The sequence below is a fragment of the Aptenodytes patagonicus genome, chromosome 3 (genome assembly GCF_965638725.1).
Source record: "Aptenodytes patagonicus chromosome 3, bAptPat1.pri.cur, whole genome shotgun sequence".
NCBI lineage: Eukaryota > Metazoa > Chordata > Aves > Sphenisciformes > Spheniscidae > Aptenodytes > Aptenodytes patagonicus.
In genome coordinates this window covers 78,373,225-78,393,208 of record NC_134951.1, presented here as the reverse complement: position 1 = coordinate 78,393,208, position 19,984 = coordinate 78,373,225, and the positions used below count along the sequence as shown (strand labels likewise).

General features: G+C 42.0%; 1 protein-coding gene across 1 annotated transcript; it reads left to right on the top strand.

Annotated features, from left to right (window-relative positions):
• The first annotated feature begins 3,230 nt into the window (after positions 1–3,230).
• SOD2 (superoxide dismutase 2) lies at positions 3,231–15,540 on the top strand. The gene is made up of 5 exons (XM_076333926.1): positions 3,231–3,326; positions 4,495–4,697; positions 9,491–9,607; positions 13,780–13,959; positions 15,309–15,540. Exons 1-5 carry the CDS (start codon positions 3,298–3,300, stop codon positions 15,452–15,454), a joined length of 675 nt encoding a protein of 224 aa, XP_076190041.1. The 5' UTR covers positions 3,231–3,297; the 3' UTR covers positions 15,455–15,540.
• The last annotated feature ends 4,444 nt before the right edge of the window (positions 15,541–19,984 follow it).

Sequence of the window (19,984 nt, the reverse complement as noted above, 5' to 3'; positions counted from 1 at the left end):
TTTCCTCATTGTTCTGCATTGGCTTACATGGCTTATTTGTATGCAGTGTATTCACAGTACTTGCTTTTTTTTATTGAATTTGTTCCTGTGTCAATCCTATCTGATACAGCTTATGCCAAATACCTGAAGTTACAGGTGTGTGCTACCATACTAATTTCAGGCCAGCCTGATAGTCCTTATTCTACAGGTTTTGTCCTTATTGGCAGATAAGGGGAGGGGGGGGGCACAAAGAAAAAAAAGGGGAAAGTTAATAAAAGTAAACCTCAGAGTTGGAACCTGGCTTTTATAAAGATTAAAAACAAACAAACCAACAACAAAAAGCTAGGAAGTATCCAACAGGTAAATATACAAATTAAACTACAAAACTTTAAGGAGTTAGTAATTCAGCCTCTTAAACCAGATATGACTCCTGTTGTTTTTTAAATGCCTACCTGAGGGAACTGACTTCTTAACAGGTGCAGAGAATGAAAAAATTACCTTTAAGCATACTTCTGTTGTTCAGTAGCAACGAGTCACAAATTTTTCAGAACCTGAATTTCTGGTGGTTATTTTCTATCTACTAGTTTAGTGATGGTAGCACATAAGCAAGGAGATGAAAAAGCACTGTTCAAAGGGAGAATAAAAGTACTTAGTATATTTTCGGGTAGACTTAGTCCAGTTTCAACATTTTTCTACCTGTGAATCTTGTAATTACCAGATAATTTTATTAGTTATCTCATATGTAGCCACTAAAATAATAGTAAATAGCTTATAGCTTTGCAATTCACTGGAAACAGTGAGACTCTTGTTTGAAAGCAGTATTTCTCTGAAGTTCTAGGACATACTTGAATTTGTTTCAAATTTACACAGTTACAATAAATTCCTAGATTATATATAAGGGTTTCTGTGGTACCATTTTTAAATGGCATATTATAGGAGAATTGGCATCTACAGTAGTATTGTGAAAGTCAAATGGATGTAATTAAAATACTACTAGCTGCTGTCATCTGTGTTGGAGACATGCTAGTCCATGTACCACTGCTATTTTAATTTCATAGGGTTCACTTAAATATATTAAAACCACTTAGTAGTTGTTACTGGAAGCATAAATACCATTGGTGATACCTGGTGGTTTTTTTGAACATTAGTTTAGCCCTCATTGCCTGAAAAATAGCAGTTACTAGCTGAATGCATGAAAGGGAAGTGACAATTATCTATACCAAAAAGTACCAGCATCTGGCACCCAAAGTAATCTCTAGTTTACAAAAATCCCTGATGGTGATCTAGATCTGTAGTTGCTGGTGATACTACATTTGGTCTTAGTATCGTATTGCTTGATTATCCATAGTGCGTGTATATATACATCGTGGATCCTGTACGTGGTAGAATATAATACTTTTAAGAAGCTTACAATGCTGATAATAGATTATAACAATGACTTTAATTGATAATATAGATGGTAAAAAGCCTTGCGGGGAAATCTGTGGTCGTGGTTCAAATCTCAGTCTGAAATACGAAAGCAACTCTTGCCAAGAAAATGGTAGACATCTTTTCACCTAGTATAAGGAATTAGAAGGCTGTAAAATACCTTTGGAGTTATAGTAATTGCTGTTAATTGTGCTAAGGTTAAAAAAATGCATCACTTTCAGATGACAGCTTGCTACTTAAATCTGTCAGTTACTATAGGACATTCATGTCTTAAAACCTCATATAAAGATGATCTTTTCTCAAGAATGTGTGGTAGTTAATTCTTAAATAGTAAAAAATTAAAGCTTAGCTAAAGAGCTAAAAAAAATCAGAAATACAAATTATACCCTCAGACTAGAAGTTAGATTAACTTGTTGAAGGAACCATTGTAAGGTAAGGTTTTTCTCTGCTTAGAGGGTATTTTATTTGTTTGATTTCTTTCAAAATGAAAGCAACCCAGCAACTGCACCAGTTAATAACTAAATGCATCATAGAATTGCTTTCTTAGAACACTTACTGCAAAGCATTAGTGAATTGCAGTATAATAATATATAGAGAAATGCTAAAACTAGTAATATTCATGTTCTTGCCTGGCTGTCAATGCCTATATTATGACATTTAATAATCCTGAATGTAGCTGGTTCATTTTAACAAAAGATGACATTTTATTGATCACCAATAAATACAACATATTCCTCTTTAAAATTAGGTACTACCTAAATCTTGCTGTATAGATTTTCAGCATTCAGGGGAAAATCTTGTTTCCAAACCTCCTGTTCATTTCGGACAATTAACCTTTTATTGTATGTATTGATAAAGCAGTTACTTTCACTGCTCACATTTCCAGAGAGTACCGCTGGCTGATAGGTGAAAGTAAATTAACATGGTTTTCTAGGATCCTTCAAGAAGCAGGGGGACAGCCACACACTATTGTGCCTCACAGCGGGCCAAGATTCCCTGTGCGGGTCTCCAGATGGATTTCCTGGCAATTTCTAAGATAAGGTAGTTTATTTTCAAGAAAATTGTTCAGACCTAACCCCCACTGAATTTTTGTAACTTGTGTTTTTATAGTCTGGTAAATGTGGGTTCTGTAAGATACTGGAATATACGTGTTTGTTTAAAATGACAAAAACCAAAAGATTGAGGGTTTTGGGGTAACAAGATGATTTCCGTACAATTCAAATTTTACCTAATGTTTGTCTTGTCTGCAGAGTGCCTCCTAACTCTTGAGGGAGGAGTTCTCCTCACTGACCATTCTGGAGAACCAATTTTTAATGGGTCTCCGAACTCATTTGCACTAACTATGCCGATTATTTTAGCTGATGGGGTTAAGTTACCTGAACAAAGGATTTTCATCAGCACTAAAGGCCTGTTCAACTGCTACCAGGAGGAAAACAGATGTTGGGAAACAAGATGCACACAAAAATGAGGAAAAGAACAGAAGTGAACCCAAAAAAGTAAGTTGTAGACAAAATAGCTGGAAAGGTATTTGTAAGCACTGCTGGTCCTGTCAGTAAACTGACAGAAACATTTCTTTGCCAGGAAGGTTTTCAGAGCTTACTACGGCTGTCCTGTGCTGCTGTATCCTCTCTGGCGCCCAACAGCCGTATAACAGGCAGAAGCTCCTGGCAGGCAATTTTCTGCTTGGTAGAGGCTCCTCTTAGGCTAGTCCTCCTCAGCAGCTGAGGCGGGCAAGGCCCAAGACCAACCGACCTTCCATGGGAGCGAAGCTCAGCCCACTGAGCTGCCCGCCCTCGGCGCCGCCCGCCCCGCTGGGGCGGGGGCTGGCGGCGGGGCGGGCGAAGACGCCGTTGCGCCGTCGGTGTAGCGCCCGGCCGCGAGATAGCCGCCATGTTGTGCCACCTCGCCTCGGCGGGCAGGTGAGAGCCGGGCTGCAGGGGGGTTGGGGAGCGTAATGGCGGCCAGAGCCCCGCAGCGTGAGGCGGCGGCCGGGCCGCCCTCGCCCTCCGCGGCTGACCGATGGGTGGGAGGGGAGGAGGAGGAGGCTGTGGGGTCGCCCCCTCCTTGCCCCTAAGCGGCTCTCCGCCATTTCGGGAGGAGGGAGGTCGTGCTGCTGCCGACTGCTCCGTAGGGCTCGGCGCCGGCCCGGGCAGCGGCGCGGCCGGGGGGCTGCTGGCGGTTGTCCTTTCACCCTCCCAGGTTCTGCCCTCGCACTCTGCCGAGGGGCTCTCGTTGCTTGACATGGTGCTGCCAGATCCTCTCGTCTTTGCTAGGCAGGGTCGCCGCGTTTGGTCTCTCTTCAGGGCTCAGAGAGTTTTGCTGTTGGTTTGACCCTGGTGTATGCCAAGGTCACCAGCTAAACGTAAAAGGGCCTTAGAAGTTGATGTTTCTCCTAGCCTAGCGGTTCTCCTTTTATCACGGTCGTTGTCATGTTTTGTGACAAGTGCGAGGTGTTAAAATGGGGAAGGGTAACCAGAGCCTACGTGGTTTTCTGTGCTGGACGTTGAGGCTGCCCTGTCCTTACACAGCATGTGGTTTTTCCACTACCTGCCATAGGGACAGTGAAGCATGTGTGTTGGCGCAGGAGATGTTAATGCTAAAGATGTTCAGCCCTGGGAACCCAGTGACTGTGGGTTTTTCAACCTTTTTATTTTTCAATGCAGGGACCTTTTGCATAGTGAGGGAGAGAGATTTACCAGGGACATCTTGGCTTCTGTTTTTAATCAATAAAGATTAGGTGAAGCTTTGAATGTCAGCGTGTTGCTGCTGGCTTTCCCTTCCTCTCCCTATCTTTGCCTTGCCTGCGTGAGTGAGAGGGCATGTGGCTCTGCAGCAGCTTGGGGGGCTTGATTTGAGAAGTGGCAGCTTCACAGTGCAAAGCCCTAGATCTGTGATCTTTATGTGAATTCATCTCTGCAGTTAAGCTACAAAGTGTGCTTGCTTTGAGCTCTGGAAAAATGGAAATTTGACTTCTTTATCTAAGATACCACACTATGTACTTAGAGCAGCTGGTCGTAACAGTCGTGGTTTTAGTGGTAAAGCCTAAGTACTGAATAAGACTACTTCCTTCTGTGTTTTCTCTTCTAGAAGCGGTGCCAAGTTGATAGCACCGTTGGGATCCTTGGTCTCTAGGCAAAAGCACACTCTTCCTGACTTGCCATATGACTATGGTGCTCTTGAACCTCATATTAATGCAGAGATCATGCAGCTGCACCACAGCAAACATCATGCCACCTACGTGAACAACCTGAATGTTGCGGAGGAGAAATACAAAGAGGCACTGGCAAAAGGTTTGTATATCCACGGTCAACAGATGAGACAGAAGCTAGTTGACATAGATGATACAGGAGGAAAAAAAATGGATAGCCCTTCTTTCCAGGGGAAATAGTTTCTTTTAAAAGTTTTGGATTATCTAATTCAAGTTTTGTTTTGGTTTTTTTAATAAAGTGAAATGTTATTAGGAACAAGCTTTCATTGTAAGCTTCAGTGGTGCTGATAATCAGAAACTAAGTGTAACTAAAAAGCATGAACTCTGTTCTCTGTAGTACTGTAAAACTAGAAGAAAATTCATTGATTGTTGTGGATTTAGTCCATATTTACATTAGTACCTTGAACCAAAGACTGAGTCAATAGGAAATTGCAGTCATTTTACTAAACAAATACCTTGTAATGGAAGGTTAGTAACAAACTTAGGTAAAGTAAAATTTGTGCACCTTGATTGTTTTCACATCAGATGCTCTGCTGACACTTGTGAAATAATCTTAGTTGCCTACAAATGGAGGTAAGACAAATGTGCAGTTAATGTATACGACAGCCGGTGAAGAGATCTGAGTTTGGGTGTCAGTTATGCCAGTGGATCAGATTAAGGAGTCACATAACTTGCATGCTAGCGTACAACATTAAAATATAGAGTAAGCCATCATGGAATTTTTTAAGATCTCAAATTGAATCTTGAGATACACTGACTTCTGTGAAAACTTTACAGTTGTTCTAGCTGGGCAATGCTGAAACACATTAAATGCTTTTTTTCAAATCTTTCAGTCTTTGAGTTGGGCTGATGAAAATGTGTGAAATAACATGTATATCTTTTTAAGAAGGCAGAATATTTTCTGAGTTTTTTTCTGTTGTGATGATCCAGCTGAACATGAGCTGGCAGTGTGCCCAGGTGGCCAAGAAGGCCAATGGCATCCTGGCCTGTATCAGAAATAGTGTGGCCAGCAGGAGCAGGGAAGTGATTGTGCCCCTGTACTCGGCACTGGGGAAGCCGCACCTCGAATACGGTGTTCAGTTTTGGGCCCCTCACTACAAGAAGGACGTTGAGGTGCTGGAGTGTGTCCAGAGAAGGGCAACGAGGCTGGTGAGGGGTCTGGAGAACAAGTCTTCTGAGGAGCGGCTGAGGGAACTGGGGTTGTTTAGCCTGGAGAAAAGGAGGCTGAGGGGAGACCTCATCGCTCTCTACAACTACCTGAAAGGAGGTTGTAGCGAGGTGGGTGTCGGTCTCTTCTCCCAAGTAACAAATGATAGGATGAGAAGAAATGGCCTCAAGTTGTGCCAGGGGAGGTTTAGATTGGCCATGAGGAAAAATTTCTTTACTGAAAGAGTGGTGAAACATTGGAAGAGGCTGCCCAGGGCAGTGGTTGAGTCCCCATCCCTGGAGGTATTTAAAAGACGTGTAGATGAGGCGCTTAGGGACATGGTTTAGTGGGCATGGTGGTGTTGGGTTGATGGTTGGACTCAATGATCTTAGAGGTCTCTTCCAACCTTAATGATTCTATGATTCTATGATCTTTCTAAAGAGTATCAGTTTACCTTTAAGAAGTGATTACTTCATAGGCTTATTTCTGTCTGGTTGCCAGGTGGGTTCACAGTGCAATTTAACTGCTTGGGCTTGGATGAAAGTGAGAATTGTCAATATCTGAGTAAACTTGAACCCTGTAGCCCTTGATAAACACTAGTGAGCTTGAACAGAGAAAGTTGGTTACCTGTGAAAGTTTAGAGATTTTTCAAGTGTCTAAATAAGCCTAAAAATAATTTGTGCAGTCTAAATTAATGAACTAATGAGGTTCAGTTAAGAATCAGGCAATCAAGATTGGCTGCTGCTTTGTCCTGCCAGTGGTGGATCCAATAAAGTTGTATTCTGGAAATTTAATTAGTGCAAACAGAATTGAGGAGGGAACCTGAACTATAAGGAATCAATAGATCTGCTGCTGATGTTACTTACACTGTTTAATGACCAAGGCTTCAGCCACTAGTGGAGGCAGAATTTGTGGTTAGCAGAAACATCTGCAGTGTTGTGGATCCTTTGAGGTGTTTTTTTAAAAATACTATGCTTTGATAGGCTTTCATCACTTACTGTTGGAAATGGTGTATCTAGAGGTAGAGGTTAATCTTCCCCTAAGGATTTTGCAGGCGTTATTTTGCAAATGGATAATGTACTGGTGGTGGTCATGCACATCAAAGCAGACAAATACTTGCTTGCGATATTTGTGTGTGTGTGTTTTGGTGTGGCTTCCCCCCCCCAATTGGTATCCCAGTATACTGTGTGTAGTATTTTGACCCTCATTAGAAAGACTTCTAAGACCAGGATTTAGGAAAGGACAAAGTCTGAACTGCCACCTCATTCTCTCAGTATTGTCATTCTTTTTTCATGCTTAAAAACTGAGAATGATCAAAAATCTTTCTGCGCTGCCTTTCAGTGTTGGGTTACACAGCACATCTAATCACTATCTAATATCTCTTCTGGATAACAGAACCTTGTCAAGGGCTTTTGTTCAGCAATAGAAAGTAAAGTATTCTCTTCAGATCATCTTTAATGTCTTCACATATCTATATCTGCTTAGAAAACTCAAAAGCTGTCCTGGGTTGAGTCCTGTTGGCTTATGTTGTCAGCTCATTTGAAAATGAGTATGCACTTCTGTGATAGGGTGCAGCACAGGACTTTATTTGTTTCAGCATAAGCTGGTTCTAATTACTGGTTCATCAAAATGTGCAGGATCAGCTAATAGAAGGATATAAACTGTGAACTTACTTTCAGTGAAAACTTGTGCCTACCAGAATTTTCCCTGCTCTTTTCTGACAGTCATGTGACCTGTGGTGCTTTACTTACTGCTCTTACAAGGAAACAAATGACTCTTGGTAGACTGAGAAACTGAGCTGACTAGTCTCTGGAGCACCTCTAAGCTGCCTGTCTTGGTTTACTGAATTGTCCTCCATGTCTGTGTTGAGGAGCGTGGTAAGCTGGAGCAAAGGCCGGGGACTCTGTATGCAAATAAATTCCAAGGTACTTTTGCTGTAACTTAAGGGCAAGTTACTTTTTTCCCCATTGTCTTTTTCCAGTGCAAAGTTCAGCAGGACTGATCCGACAGTCACAGATACTGTGTTTTGAGGACAATGCCATCTCTGGTTCCTAGTGGTCCCAGGGAATAGGTTCCTCTAAGGAATGGTGGAATAAACCATGATAAAGACATTAAAGACATCCTGGGTTATTTCTGGATTTCTGGCTTGTGATATGTTGTGTGTTCTGGATGAACTTAAAACTGTCATTAAGGCATGCAAAATTCAAGGAAAATGTCCCAAAGATGCCGTTTGACTGGGTGCGAGAGTTGTCTCATCCTTAACTTGATACCTGAATTCAGCAGATAGTGTTTGTACTAGCTGCATTGGATGCTTTGTTCCAGTCCTGTACCCCTCTGGTTTTGTTGCTCTGGGTGTTATTAGGACTGGAGATTCAAAGATCACATACGGTCATAGACTATTTTTTGACCCACAGATATTTTTCTGAATGGGGGGGGGAACCAAACCGTATTGCATGTGAAAGTGAACTGGTGTAGGGAAAAAATTATTCTTAAGTTTGTAGAAAACTTTAGTTTCTGCATCTTAAGGAAACTCTTTACTATAACAGTGGTCATTTCCAGCAAAACCAAAAAGCCATGGGTGTGTGATTGAGTGCTAATGTAATTTGTTTTAGCAAAGCATTGAATTCTGTGTTTTTGGGGGACTTGGGAGTTATATTGGAACAGCTTCATCCAGATATTTTATTAGTATGAAGCTTACCAAGGCTTTTGTAGTTTCTGAAGGGTATGAGGAGATGCTGAGAACCTGGAATCCTGTATTAAAACCTTAGTAACAGGTGTGCTGCTGTTTTGTGGCTTGCCTTTATGTCTGTGTTAAGATGACTCATTTATTGCTATAAGAAGACTTCTACCACTCATTCCTGAAAGTGAGTGGAGGAAACAGCTGCCCCTCTGATTTCTTATTAGAGAATGTATTGGAGTGGTGGAAGAAGCTTCAAAAACCTTTGAAATGTTTCAGTTATTTTAAAAGCTATGATAGCATTCAAAACATTTGTGTTGAAGTGGTGCAGCACCATTTAGAGACACAAGGCACCATTGAATTCTTTAAGGAATATGACATTTTGTGGAGAGGGAGGAAGTACAGGGCTGTCTGATCTTGATTTCAGATGCAGGGTTCTGTAATGTGGAGTAAATTGATCTGGGTTGCTATCTCTTCCTGCAAGTACCTCATTCCAAAAAAACCAAAACGAAACAAAAAATAGGAGGGAGAAGAATATTTTGTTCGTGTACATGGTCACTGTACTCATCAACTTTCTCTGAAGCACAAACTGTTTGCCCTGTAAATTGTTTAAGAAGTTAAAAAATTCTTGGTTTGCAAATCAGTGAGCTAATGGGTGAACAATGTTCTTGTCTTGTAGTGGTAATACTGAGCAATTTACAAGTGCTGAGTCCTTAAAATGTTTTGGCTCTACTAGTTGCTTTATTCTGCTGTTGAATGGCAGTAGATCTTACATGCGTAATATAGGTTGCCTGATAGGTGCAATATTGGCAGATCATATATCATTACAGGATAAGAAAAGGTCAAAGATAAATCTTTAGTGTGGTTTATGTCAGTGACTATCTAAAATATGGATAACAGTCACAAACCTTATCTTTTCCATAGACATGATATAGACTAGTAAGACTTGAAAGATTTTGGAGATCGATGGAAGCTTAGTGGCACTTAGTGACTACTGTGGTGATGATGATGTTTTTATTTATCTATGTATTTTTATATTCTGCATCCTTAGGTGATGTTACAGCTCAAGTGTCACTTCAGCCTGCGCTGAAGTTCAATGGCGGGGGTCATATCAATCACACCATCTTCTGGACAAACCTTACTCCTAACGGAGGAGGAGAGCCTAAAGGTTAGCGCTTGTTACGATGGTTTATTGCGTCAATTTTAATTGACCGGTAGAACTGATGATCTTTCCTCTCTTTGAAAGAGTCTAAAGGATCTTTATTTTTCGGAGTTAATTTGCCTGTCTATATGACAGTTATCACAGTTCTAAGGAATTCAGCATTTTTCAGATGCAAGCCAAGAATATAAAAAGCTAGCCCTGTGCTAAGTATTTTGAATTTCTAAATCTGATTGTGTACACTGCAAAATACTTGGCTATTGCTGCATATTGTCCTTTCCATCTTCATATGAGAAAATAGTTTTCCAAAGTTATGCTAATTAAGTTGCCATATATGTACTCGATTCTCAGAAAAGGAAGAAATGTGCTGCAGACCACCCAACCTAGTGACTGGATTTATGCTCCAATTTGAAATAGGGATAGCTTAGCAGTTAAAGCCTAAAGGAAAGAAATCCCCTTTGGGAGGATAGAGTAGTGATTATCTACAAGTGACCTGCAATTAAAGGTAAAGGCCCTATGTCGTGGTTTAACCCCAGCCAGCAACTAAGCACCACACAGCCGCTCACTCACTCCCCCCCAGTGGGATGGGGGAGAGAATCGGAAGGGTAAAAGTGAGAAAACTCCTGGGTTGAGATAAAGACAGTTTAATAGGTAAAGCAAAAGCCACACACGCAAGCAAAGCAAAACAAGGAATTCATTCACTCCTTCCCATCGGCAGGCAGGTGTTCAGCCATCTCCAGGAAAGCAGGGCTCCATCACGCGTAACGGTTACTTGGGAAGACAAACGCCATCACTCCAAACGTCCCCCTCTTCTTCCTTCTTCCCCCAGCTTTAGATACTGACCATGTGACCATGGTATGGAATATCCCTTTGGCCAGTTTGGGTCAGCTGTCCTGGCTGTGCCCCCTCCCAGCTTCTTGTGCACCTCCAGGCTTCTCAGTCAGTAGAGCATGGGAAACTGAAAAGTCCTTGACTAGTGTAAGCACTACCTAGCAACAACTAAAACATGGGTGTGTTATCAACATTGTTCTCACCCTAAATCCAAACCACAGCACTGTACCAGCTACTAGGAAGGAAATTAACTCTATCCCTGCCGAAACCAGGACAGTATCCACCCCTTATTCTATACCATCTACGTCATGCTCAAGTCCCATGTTTTCCAGTACAACCTCATTAACCACCCGCCCCGCTTTCCATCCTTTGATATAATACACAGATATCATTCCCTTAGTCTATGGACCACCCTTGTGGAATGTCTGTAAAATGTCCAGAAATGTCCATGAAATATCCATTGAGTTCATTTAGTCCGTGGCTTTGGGCTCCATCTGTGATGGTGGTCACTCAGGCCAGGAGAGGTGGTGTGTTGCATGGAGTTACTGGGCACCAAAGCCAGCTCAGGTCAGGTCACTGCTGCACTTGCACTGCTTCTTGTAAGGCTTGTCCTCCACTGGTTCGAGTGGTTCCTGCTATAGTAATTTCTATAACATGCAACTCAAATCATGGGTTACAACAATTTAAAGTATTTCCATTACAGTCTCCACCCCTGGTCCCTTCAGATCAAATCGTAGGGTTTAACATTGCAATGAACTCCTCCCCTTGCCCCTGCTCCGGCTTGGACTTATCCACAGACTACAGTCCCTTAGGGTTGTAACTGCTCCAAGTGGAGCCTTATCTATGAGCCACAGTCTCTCCAGGGGTACACCTGCTGCAGCATAGACTTATCCACAGTCACTTTGAGATGCACCTGTTCCAGCACGGCCTTCTCCATGGGCCACAATGTCTTCAGAGATATACCTGCTCGAGCGTGGCCTTACTCGCAGCCACCGTCCCTTCAGAAGTAAACCTGCTGTAGCACAAACGTAACTGCGGCCACAGACGCTTCAAGATGTACCTGCTCTGGCATGGGCTTATCCACTGCCACAGACGCTTTGGGGTGTCCTGCTCCCGCATGGACTCATCCACAGGTCACAGTCCCTTTGACTCGAGTTCACGCTGGAGTTCCAGCCTGTCCAGTACAGCAGCACAGAAACAGCAGCAATGCCCTGGCCATCTGCCAGCCCAGGCACATCGCCATTGCTGTTATCAAAATGTTCCCAGGCACAGTAGAATATGATGATAACCAGTACAGCAGTACAGCAAGCAGCGAAAGCAAAAAGCAGCCACTAACGAGCACTAGACTAATATACAGTAAGGCAAGCAAGCCCCATGGCAAGCACAGGAGCCTGCCAATTAATAGCTAAACAGCTATAACAGGTATAAATTTGATCTAGCACATTCCAATCAAACCTGTCATTATCTCGGACCCTTTGTGCCCCTCGTTGGACGCCAAAAAAGGACTGTCATGGTTTAACCCCAGCCGGCAACTAAGCACCACACAGCCGCTCGCTCACTCCCCCCCCAGTGGGATGGGGGAGAGAATCGGAAGGGTAAAAGTGAGAAAACTTCTGGGTTGAGATAAAGACAGTTTAATAGGTAAAGCAAAAGCCACACACGCAAGCAAAGCAAAACAAGGAATTCATTCACTGCTTCCCACCGGCAGGCAGGTGTTCAGCCATCTCCAGGAAAGCAGGGCTCCATCACGCCTAACGGTTACTTGGGAAGACAAATGCCATCACTCCGAACGTCCCCCCCTTCTTCCTTCTTCCCCCAGCTTTATATACTGAGCATGACATCACATGGTATGGAATATCCCTTTGGCCAGTTTGGGTCAGCTGTCCTGGCTGTGCCCCCTCCCAGCTTCTTGTGCACCCCCAGCCTTCTCAGTAGAGCATGGGAAGCTGAAAAGTCCTTGACTAGTGTAAGCACTGCTGAGCAACAACTAAAACATCGGTGTGTTATCAACATTATTCTCATACTAAATCCAAACCACAGCACTGTACCAGCTACTAGGAAGGAAATTAACTCTGTCCCTGCCGAAACCAGGACACCCTATAATACAGATCTCACAAAAGCTGTTGTGATGAACTTGTGGGTTTTTGAATGAGGTGTATATGCCTGTCTGTAAATTGGTGGGCTTCAGGTGCTTTGTATGCCGCTTCAGCGTTCATAGGTGACATCTGCTTGTGACTTTTGACTCTACTGTGGAAGTACAAAGATGCTCTGAAGATGATCTAGTTAAGACTAGAGCATAAAGTTTTGAAGCTTCAAAGCTGAAATTTCAACAAGCAGTTCTGTTATCAGTCCATTCCTGATAGAGCTTGTTTTTAGACGACGTTCTCAGAAAAGATGCTTTAAAGCCTTGATTTTTTTGTCTCCCAGTTTCTGTGAAAGTCAGTAAGCCTAAAATGTCATCCTTCAGTTTCAACTGAATGGTTCAAGGCTTTTGTAGGAAGCCTGCTAAAGCCTCTCTTAAGATGCACTTGCAGCTATCGCCAAGAGATTTTCAAGACCATCTGTCTGAAGGTGGAAGGAATGAAGAATTCTCCAGCATTGCACTGTATGAAGTATTCTTACACATGCTAATTAGAGATGAGTGTAGATACCTTCAGGTTTTAGCAAACAAATATCTGAAAACCACAAGTGTGCTAGGGTGTAGGGGAAAGGAAATAGTTTGACAGTGCATTGTTATACTAAACAATTCTAGTTTCTGTTCCCTTTGCTCCAGCACAGGTTAGCTTAACTGTATAATAAAGAAGAGATCTAATCAGGGAGCCTACTTACCCATATCAAATAGACTACTTAACTGCAGAAGCAGATGTAAATCTAAAATTCGAGGGAAGCGGTTAAATACCTCTTACTATGTGTAGGTTCATTATATTGATAACAAAGATGTCCAAATATTTCTTTGTATTAAGACAAAGAAATCGCAGCCACTTAGTGTTGCCCTTTTAGATATGCAAACTAGCTCTTTACTTTCTTTCCTAGTCCTCCTCTGTGGTATTCCCTTTCCTTTTAGAAAAGAAAGTAAACGCCTGAGTGTCCTGTTGTTAGCACCCTGACTGTGTCTTTGAGGACAGCATGTTTGACTACTGCACTAATTTCTTTTCAGTCTGCTTGCCCTCTTAAGCAGGTTGGGACAGAACTGTTAATTAATGATGCAGCTACTCTGTTTGTCTAGACACTTCCTTCCCACAGAGCCCAAATGCTTCTGTTCCTCTTTCCTTCTATTTCCAGGTGATATCTGGAAATTGAAGGATGTTAAGTACCTGATGTTCTGTGATCTTTCTGTGCTTTTTTTAAAGGAGAATTGATGGACGCCATCAAGCATGACTTTGGTTCCTTCGCAAACTTCAAGGAGAAGCTGACAGCTGTATCAGTTGGTGTTCAAGGATCAGGCTGGGGGTGGCTTGGCTATAACAAAGAGCAGGGGCGCCTACAAATAGCAGCTTGTGCAAATCAAGACCCTTTGCATGGAACAACAGGTCAGGTTTCTTTCCTTCCCCTCCACTCCTCTCTTTGTAGATTTCATAGGCAAGTGTATGAGATCTGAAAATGGGTTTGTGGACAGATGCTGAGAAGAAATTGCTGGATAAATAGGGCTGGAAAACTGAATATCACTACTAGCAGAAGTGAAAAACAGTTGCAGTTTTTAAAACAGCATTTGTAAAGCAGGACTTAAAAACTGTGAGGAGCAGTAGGATTTAAAGTCTGTCTAGTCAAAGGGGAGATAGATGGGGCATATTGTGAAAGTGCTCTCTCTTAGACAATAGTTTTAGCTTAGGCTCCTTTGGATTATTTTTGAGTAACTGGAGTATCTTGCCTGTATGGAGGAAGATTAAGCCTCTTGCCTTCAGATTGTTTTCTGTGGCGGAGGGGCTATTGACAGACCTGTCAGTGTAGGCCAGACAACAGGAGAGGGGAAGGTGTACAGAGTAACTCTCGTTACTATGTAGGCTGGGTTTAAAATGGAAGGCTTATAATCTGCTCCCTTAATATTGGTAAAGAGTAATGCGTGTCAGTTAAATAAGCCTTGGATGGGGATAAATCGTACAGCAGCATAATACTGGCCATGATCACTTTTGAAGGTATTTTTGCTTGCTTAGAGTGACGTGGCAGTGATGATGGCAGGCTGGACACCCTTGACAGAGGGAAGAGCTTATGGCCAATGAGAATCCTGCCTGCGGTGGCTGTTTGTCCAAATCCTATTGCAGATATCTTTAAAACATGTTCTGTAGAATTCATAGAGAATGGTGAGGAATTTCATGTATTGTCAGCAGTCTGTGTATTGCTTATCAGTAGGAAAGAAAAGAAAAATTATTACAGGGACATACAGCATAATGTGGGTAAATTTCACCCCTCCCCCCATGAAAACTCCCCATTAAAAATGCAGTGAGAAGGATATTTTAGCACAAAAGCAAGACAAGTAATTAGACAATTAATAACTTGTGATTAAAGTATTGGAAGGAAACTGGCATGGCAAGAGACTCCTTCATGGTGTAACTTTTCATGAAAATGCTTGCATAACCGTGCAAAAGATGTAAACCTTTCAAAAATGACTTTATCTCGTTTCAGTTATGTCTTCAAGTCAGTTCTAGAGTATTCATAGGTGTTTATCTTAATCACCTCTTTTGGTTTATGCAATATATGTGAGTGGAGAGCAAACAACTCTGTAAAATGTTGCAATAAGCACCTGTGTGCTGGAGAGCTCTTTGTCTTCCTGCAGATAAAGACTCAGAAATTGGGTACAACTTCGGGATGCAATATAAGGCACTACATGTAAAACGTGTTTTCACAGATTTACAAAGTTTATCCTCCTTTGGTTTTTTTACAGGTCTCATTCCTTTGCTAGGAATCGATGTATGGGAACACGCTTATTATCTTCAGTATAAAAATGTTCGACCTGATTATTTGAAAGCCATCTGGAATGTGATCAACTGGGAGAATGTATCTTCAAGATATGCAACTTGCAAAAAGTAGAGTGGAATTCTTGCACAGACTGCTAAAATCTCACCACTTCTACTCTGATACCACTCTTGTAGCAGTGCCTGTGGCTTACAAATGAATTGCTCTACTGCAGAAAACACTTAGCTCATCCAGCAAAAGCATTTCATAATCAAGCAAAGTGTCTGCTTGTTTAATTCAGTGAGAGCTATTTACTTAGATTTTTGAAGCTTTAAACTGTCATGCAACAAAGGGAGACACTTTAATCTTTTCCATTGCATATAGAAGTATAGATCACCTTGCTGAAGCTTATTGAGGTAATGGATTTCCTTGTTGCACTAAAATAACTAAGTGGAAACGTACTTCATGTTGCTACAAACAAATAAAACTCAAAAGAAGAATCTTCTATAACTGTCTATAAGAGACTGATTTTTAGTAATAGCTGGTCCAGTTACTTGCTCGATTTGAAAATGGTTGGAGAAGAGAAACGCCTTTTGTAATTTGTTGTATTACAGGGTATGGAGCTTTCTTACAGATTAAAAAGATAGGTGAAGGGAAATAGGCGTGGCTGTGCCTGCCTGACTTGACTGTCTTCAGTCATCCCTACCTTTTCCTGGATCTCTTAGGTGAGATCTTCATGTATTGCACTGATGCGCTAGCTTTTGAAGTGTTACCTTGGACAAGAGTTTACAGTACTGGGTCAGGCTAAATTGTTCATACAGGAACTGAATGACAGCATGTGATACTCATTCCATACTAGCTGTTCAAGTGTATCCTAAAACATCCTTTAGCTTAAGAGACTGATTATGTGCATATATCAAATATAAATTGTCTCTGCGTACCTGTGTTCCTGAAGCAGTTGTAACAAGTTAAAGTTAATGCTTGAGGTGGGAATGCAGTACCGTCTGGTGTAAAGGAGCATGCCCAAGAGGTCTTGAAAAATACAATAAATTGTTGGTGTGGTTTGGTTTTTTTGCTCATTCTGGTGCAAGTATTTCAGAGCGGATGCTACTGGACATACATAGTACCTTGCGCCTTGTACCTAAAACTTGTACCTAAGTTTTCTTTGAGCTTTCTTAGTATGGTCCTTTAAGTTCAGGATGGATTCTCAGGGAAACAAGGAATAGGCTTACATTACCATACTGCTAGGCTGCTATTTTGAAGTATCAAGATTAGGGGGAGAAGTGTTTATAAAGAAAGAAATGCCTTTCAGTAGCAGACGCAGGGAGAGAAATTACCACCACCATAGAAACAGTCTTTAGTCACTAAACCAAAGCTGCGACTGGTGAGGTATCTCTGTTGCGAATGAGAGCGAGTTATGCAAACATGGCTTATTTGACATTTTAAGGGGGGAGGGGGGTGTTCCCTACTGTGGGATATTTTTTCTCTAGGCCTAGTTCTCATCTCAGATACGCAGCTTCAGCTTCTGCTTAGGTGTGGATTGCTTCATAATCTGGTTTAAAACTTACATCATCATCCCTCACATCCTTGGTTTGCCTCTGAGGGTGTGAGAGCAGTGATGAAGAAAAGTAAGTCTATTGGTAATCAGTCTGGCAGCTTTTGACTTGAATTTAAAAAAAAAAAGCCTACTGAAGGGCCCGTGTTCTTGCTGTCTGCAGAATCCTCTGTAAGTCTGGAGAGCTGGTGAACAAAGTCTCTGTCACAAACTACGCTCAGCTTTTCTTCTTAGAGAGGAAGCCTGGATCTCCATGAGTAAGCACCGGCATCACATAGATTTTTCCCTGACACAAGCTTCTGGCAGAAAGAATTATTACTTTCTAAGCGGCAATTCAAAACTAAATCTTTGCTGTAGTTATTTACTTGGGGTGATCAGTTTATTTTGAAACCCACCTTCCTAACTTAATGTTCTCAGCCTCTGTCCTCGTGTGTTTCCTTCTAAGCACTTCAGAATGCTTAAATTAATGCAAAATACACCACATAGCCCACAATATTCCTGTTGCAAGATTGTTGAGGCAAATCCTTTTTAAGGACTTCATATTAGAGTTGATTAATATTGTTGATAATTATTGGAGCAAGGAACAGTATTTATCATAACTTGTAAATCGTGTAGCTAGCTACAGATGTAAAGCTTCATTTAAGCAAGTTGGGTTGGTATCTGGATTAGTAAAGGCCAATACTTAGGTTTTAGTTGTCAGACTTCAGCTTACGGAAATCCTGCAGATAAGGTGGATTGAGTGGGGGTGAAGCAGTGGCATTTTTTTAGAGGAGGAACAGGACTTCAGATATGAAGAGAATCCTTCGCTGCTTACTTTCCAGAGTACCTCCAAAGTAGAGAGGAGGCATGTTGTGTTTACCATGGAGTCTACCTGAAGATGAAGGAAACGGCGGAGTCCTTTTTTCTTTCCTTATTCAAGACTATATGATACGGTGAAATACCATATAGCAGAGATCAAAAAACCCTAGTGGAGTGCTCCTCCTCAATGAGTGAATGCCGAGGCAGGGCTTTGTTGGTGAGTGCCATAGTGCGTGTGTCGGGCATCTTCTTGGTACTGCATGCTCTTAAAGAACAGAGAGGTAAATGCGCCTATGCACTGATGCTCTGGAAGGGAGTGCTTAAGCTATGGAGGAAGCCTGAGTTAAGGCGCTGAGGAGTTAAACCATGGAGAGCTCCTCAAGCAGGATCAGCTCTTGCTCTGAGGCTTTAAAGCCAGTGGTGTGAGACCCAACACGTGCTGGTGAGGCTCAGTTTCCTCTCTGCACCAGGTTAAGAAGCAGCTCTGCTTACAGTCAGCTGGTGAACTTGTCCTGATGCCTTGTGTCCTGTCTTTAAGTCTGAATGTAGAAAGTCCAAAGCTGTATACAAACAGGAGTGTTTGTGGAATAGGAAGATGAAAATTTACTAAATGTCGAAGCCAAATAGTAGGAACACTGAAGCAATGAAAATAATTTAATGCTTGTTCTGGTGGACAATTACGAAGGCCAAACAAAGGTTGGTTGTGTGGTTTGTTTGAAGGAAGGGCTTGGTTAAACTGTCTTAACTCCAAACTTCTGTGGAATCTGGAAAAAGTCCTAGTGGTTCTTGTGACACTCAGAACTGAAGTACGTGCCTGTAATTTAGCAAGTCTGCTAGAAAAGCTGTCAACTGTCTGGGCAGTGAAAGTGCATAAGCCTCTTAATAATCTGTGTTAGACAGTAAACTTGGAACTGCTGTTGCTATTCAGAACTAGTGCTTTGCATTGCAGAAGTTGCTGTGGAGGTGGGCAGGTGTGTGTCTCCCTGCATGAACTGAGAAACAGGAAGGTAAATAATTACAGCCATCTATGAATGGACAAGTCTAAGACCTGCTACTCAAAAACTAAACTACTAACGCAGTTTGTTCTACCTAGAGCTTCCTGACCCTAACGGTAAAAATAGTAGCTGTGTGTGTAAAGTTGTCTCCAACCTGAACTCTGCAGGGTATCTCTTGTCAACAAGTGTGAAATTACTTGCAGACTTGATCTGCATGACAGGAACAATGAGTTTTCTAACTTCAGCACTAGCTGAAGCCATCTTTGACCTGGGCCAAACAGAAGAGTTGCAGAAGAATTGCATCCTGCCAGTCCCCCTCAGCCTAGCTTTTGTCAGTCCTTGCTTAACTGTGTTGCTTATGAAGACGTCGTGTATGTATACACAGCTAATTTGTGTGTAGGCCACAATATGTTAAAACAAGAACTTGGCATTATTTTCAAGAGAGGAAAAACACGCGGTACCTAACTGGAGTCCTCTTGGAAATGATTATGTATTATGAGTCGGAAGAACAAAGTGCATCAGGGTGATCCCGTAAGACATACGGGTAGCAAAGCTGCTGCACTTAGAGACTTTGGTTTGCAGACTACCAACAGATTTCAGCGGCTGAACTTCTTTTCAGAAACAGATGCAATCGGGTCTCAAAGGGCAATACGCTGCTGCAGAATGCAAGTGCACATTTGAATTTTTTGCTGACCTGTGAAAGACGTTTGAAGGCTAATATGAATTGCAAAGCATGCGTGTCTCCTTCTGTACTAGAAAAGATTAAAGTAATCTAAGGCCAGCCAAACCGAGCTCTTGCAGTCTTTCGGCTGTCCCTCTGTGGTGGGTAGCGGGGCTGATGCCGGTGGCGGGTCCCAGTGAGCCCGGCGGGTGGCGCCTTCATCCTGCTCTTGAAACGGGAGGGGTCTGTAGATGTCTTTACTGAGCGGTCGGAAGTGGAAATAGATAAAAGACGCTTTTTTCTCCAGCTTCTACTTCCCACCTCACCATTATTTATTTCACCTTTATCTAGAGCACGTAGTAAAAAAAAAAAAAAAAAGTAGTAGTAAACCCCCAAACTGTCTCCAGAAAATACTATCAGTGACTCAGCTTGTGAGCTGGTAGGCTCTTACAGGCATATTAAAACCTCTTTATTTACAGAAGACTTACTTGTCTTTGTTTTACATTCAAGAATTTAGTTCTCTCTAGTGTAGCAAAATAGGTTTAAAATGCTGCTATGCCATTCTGCTAACATTTTACATGCCTATTGCATTGACCTTGCAGAAGTTAATCATTGCACTAGTATAAAGCAGAAGAGTTGTGTTTGCAGTCATGTCT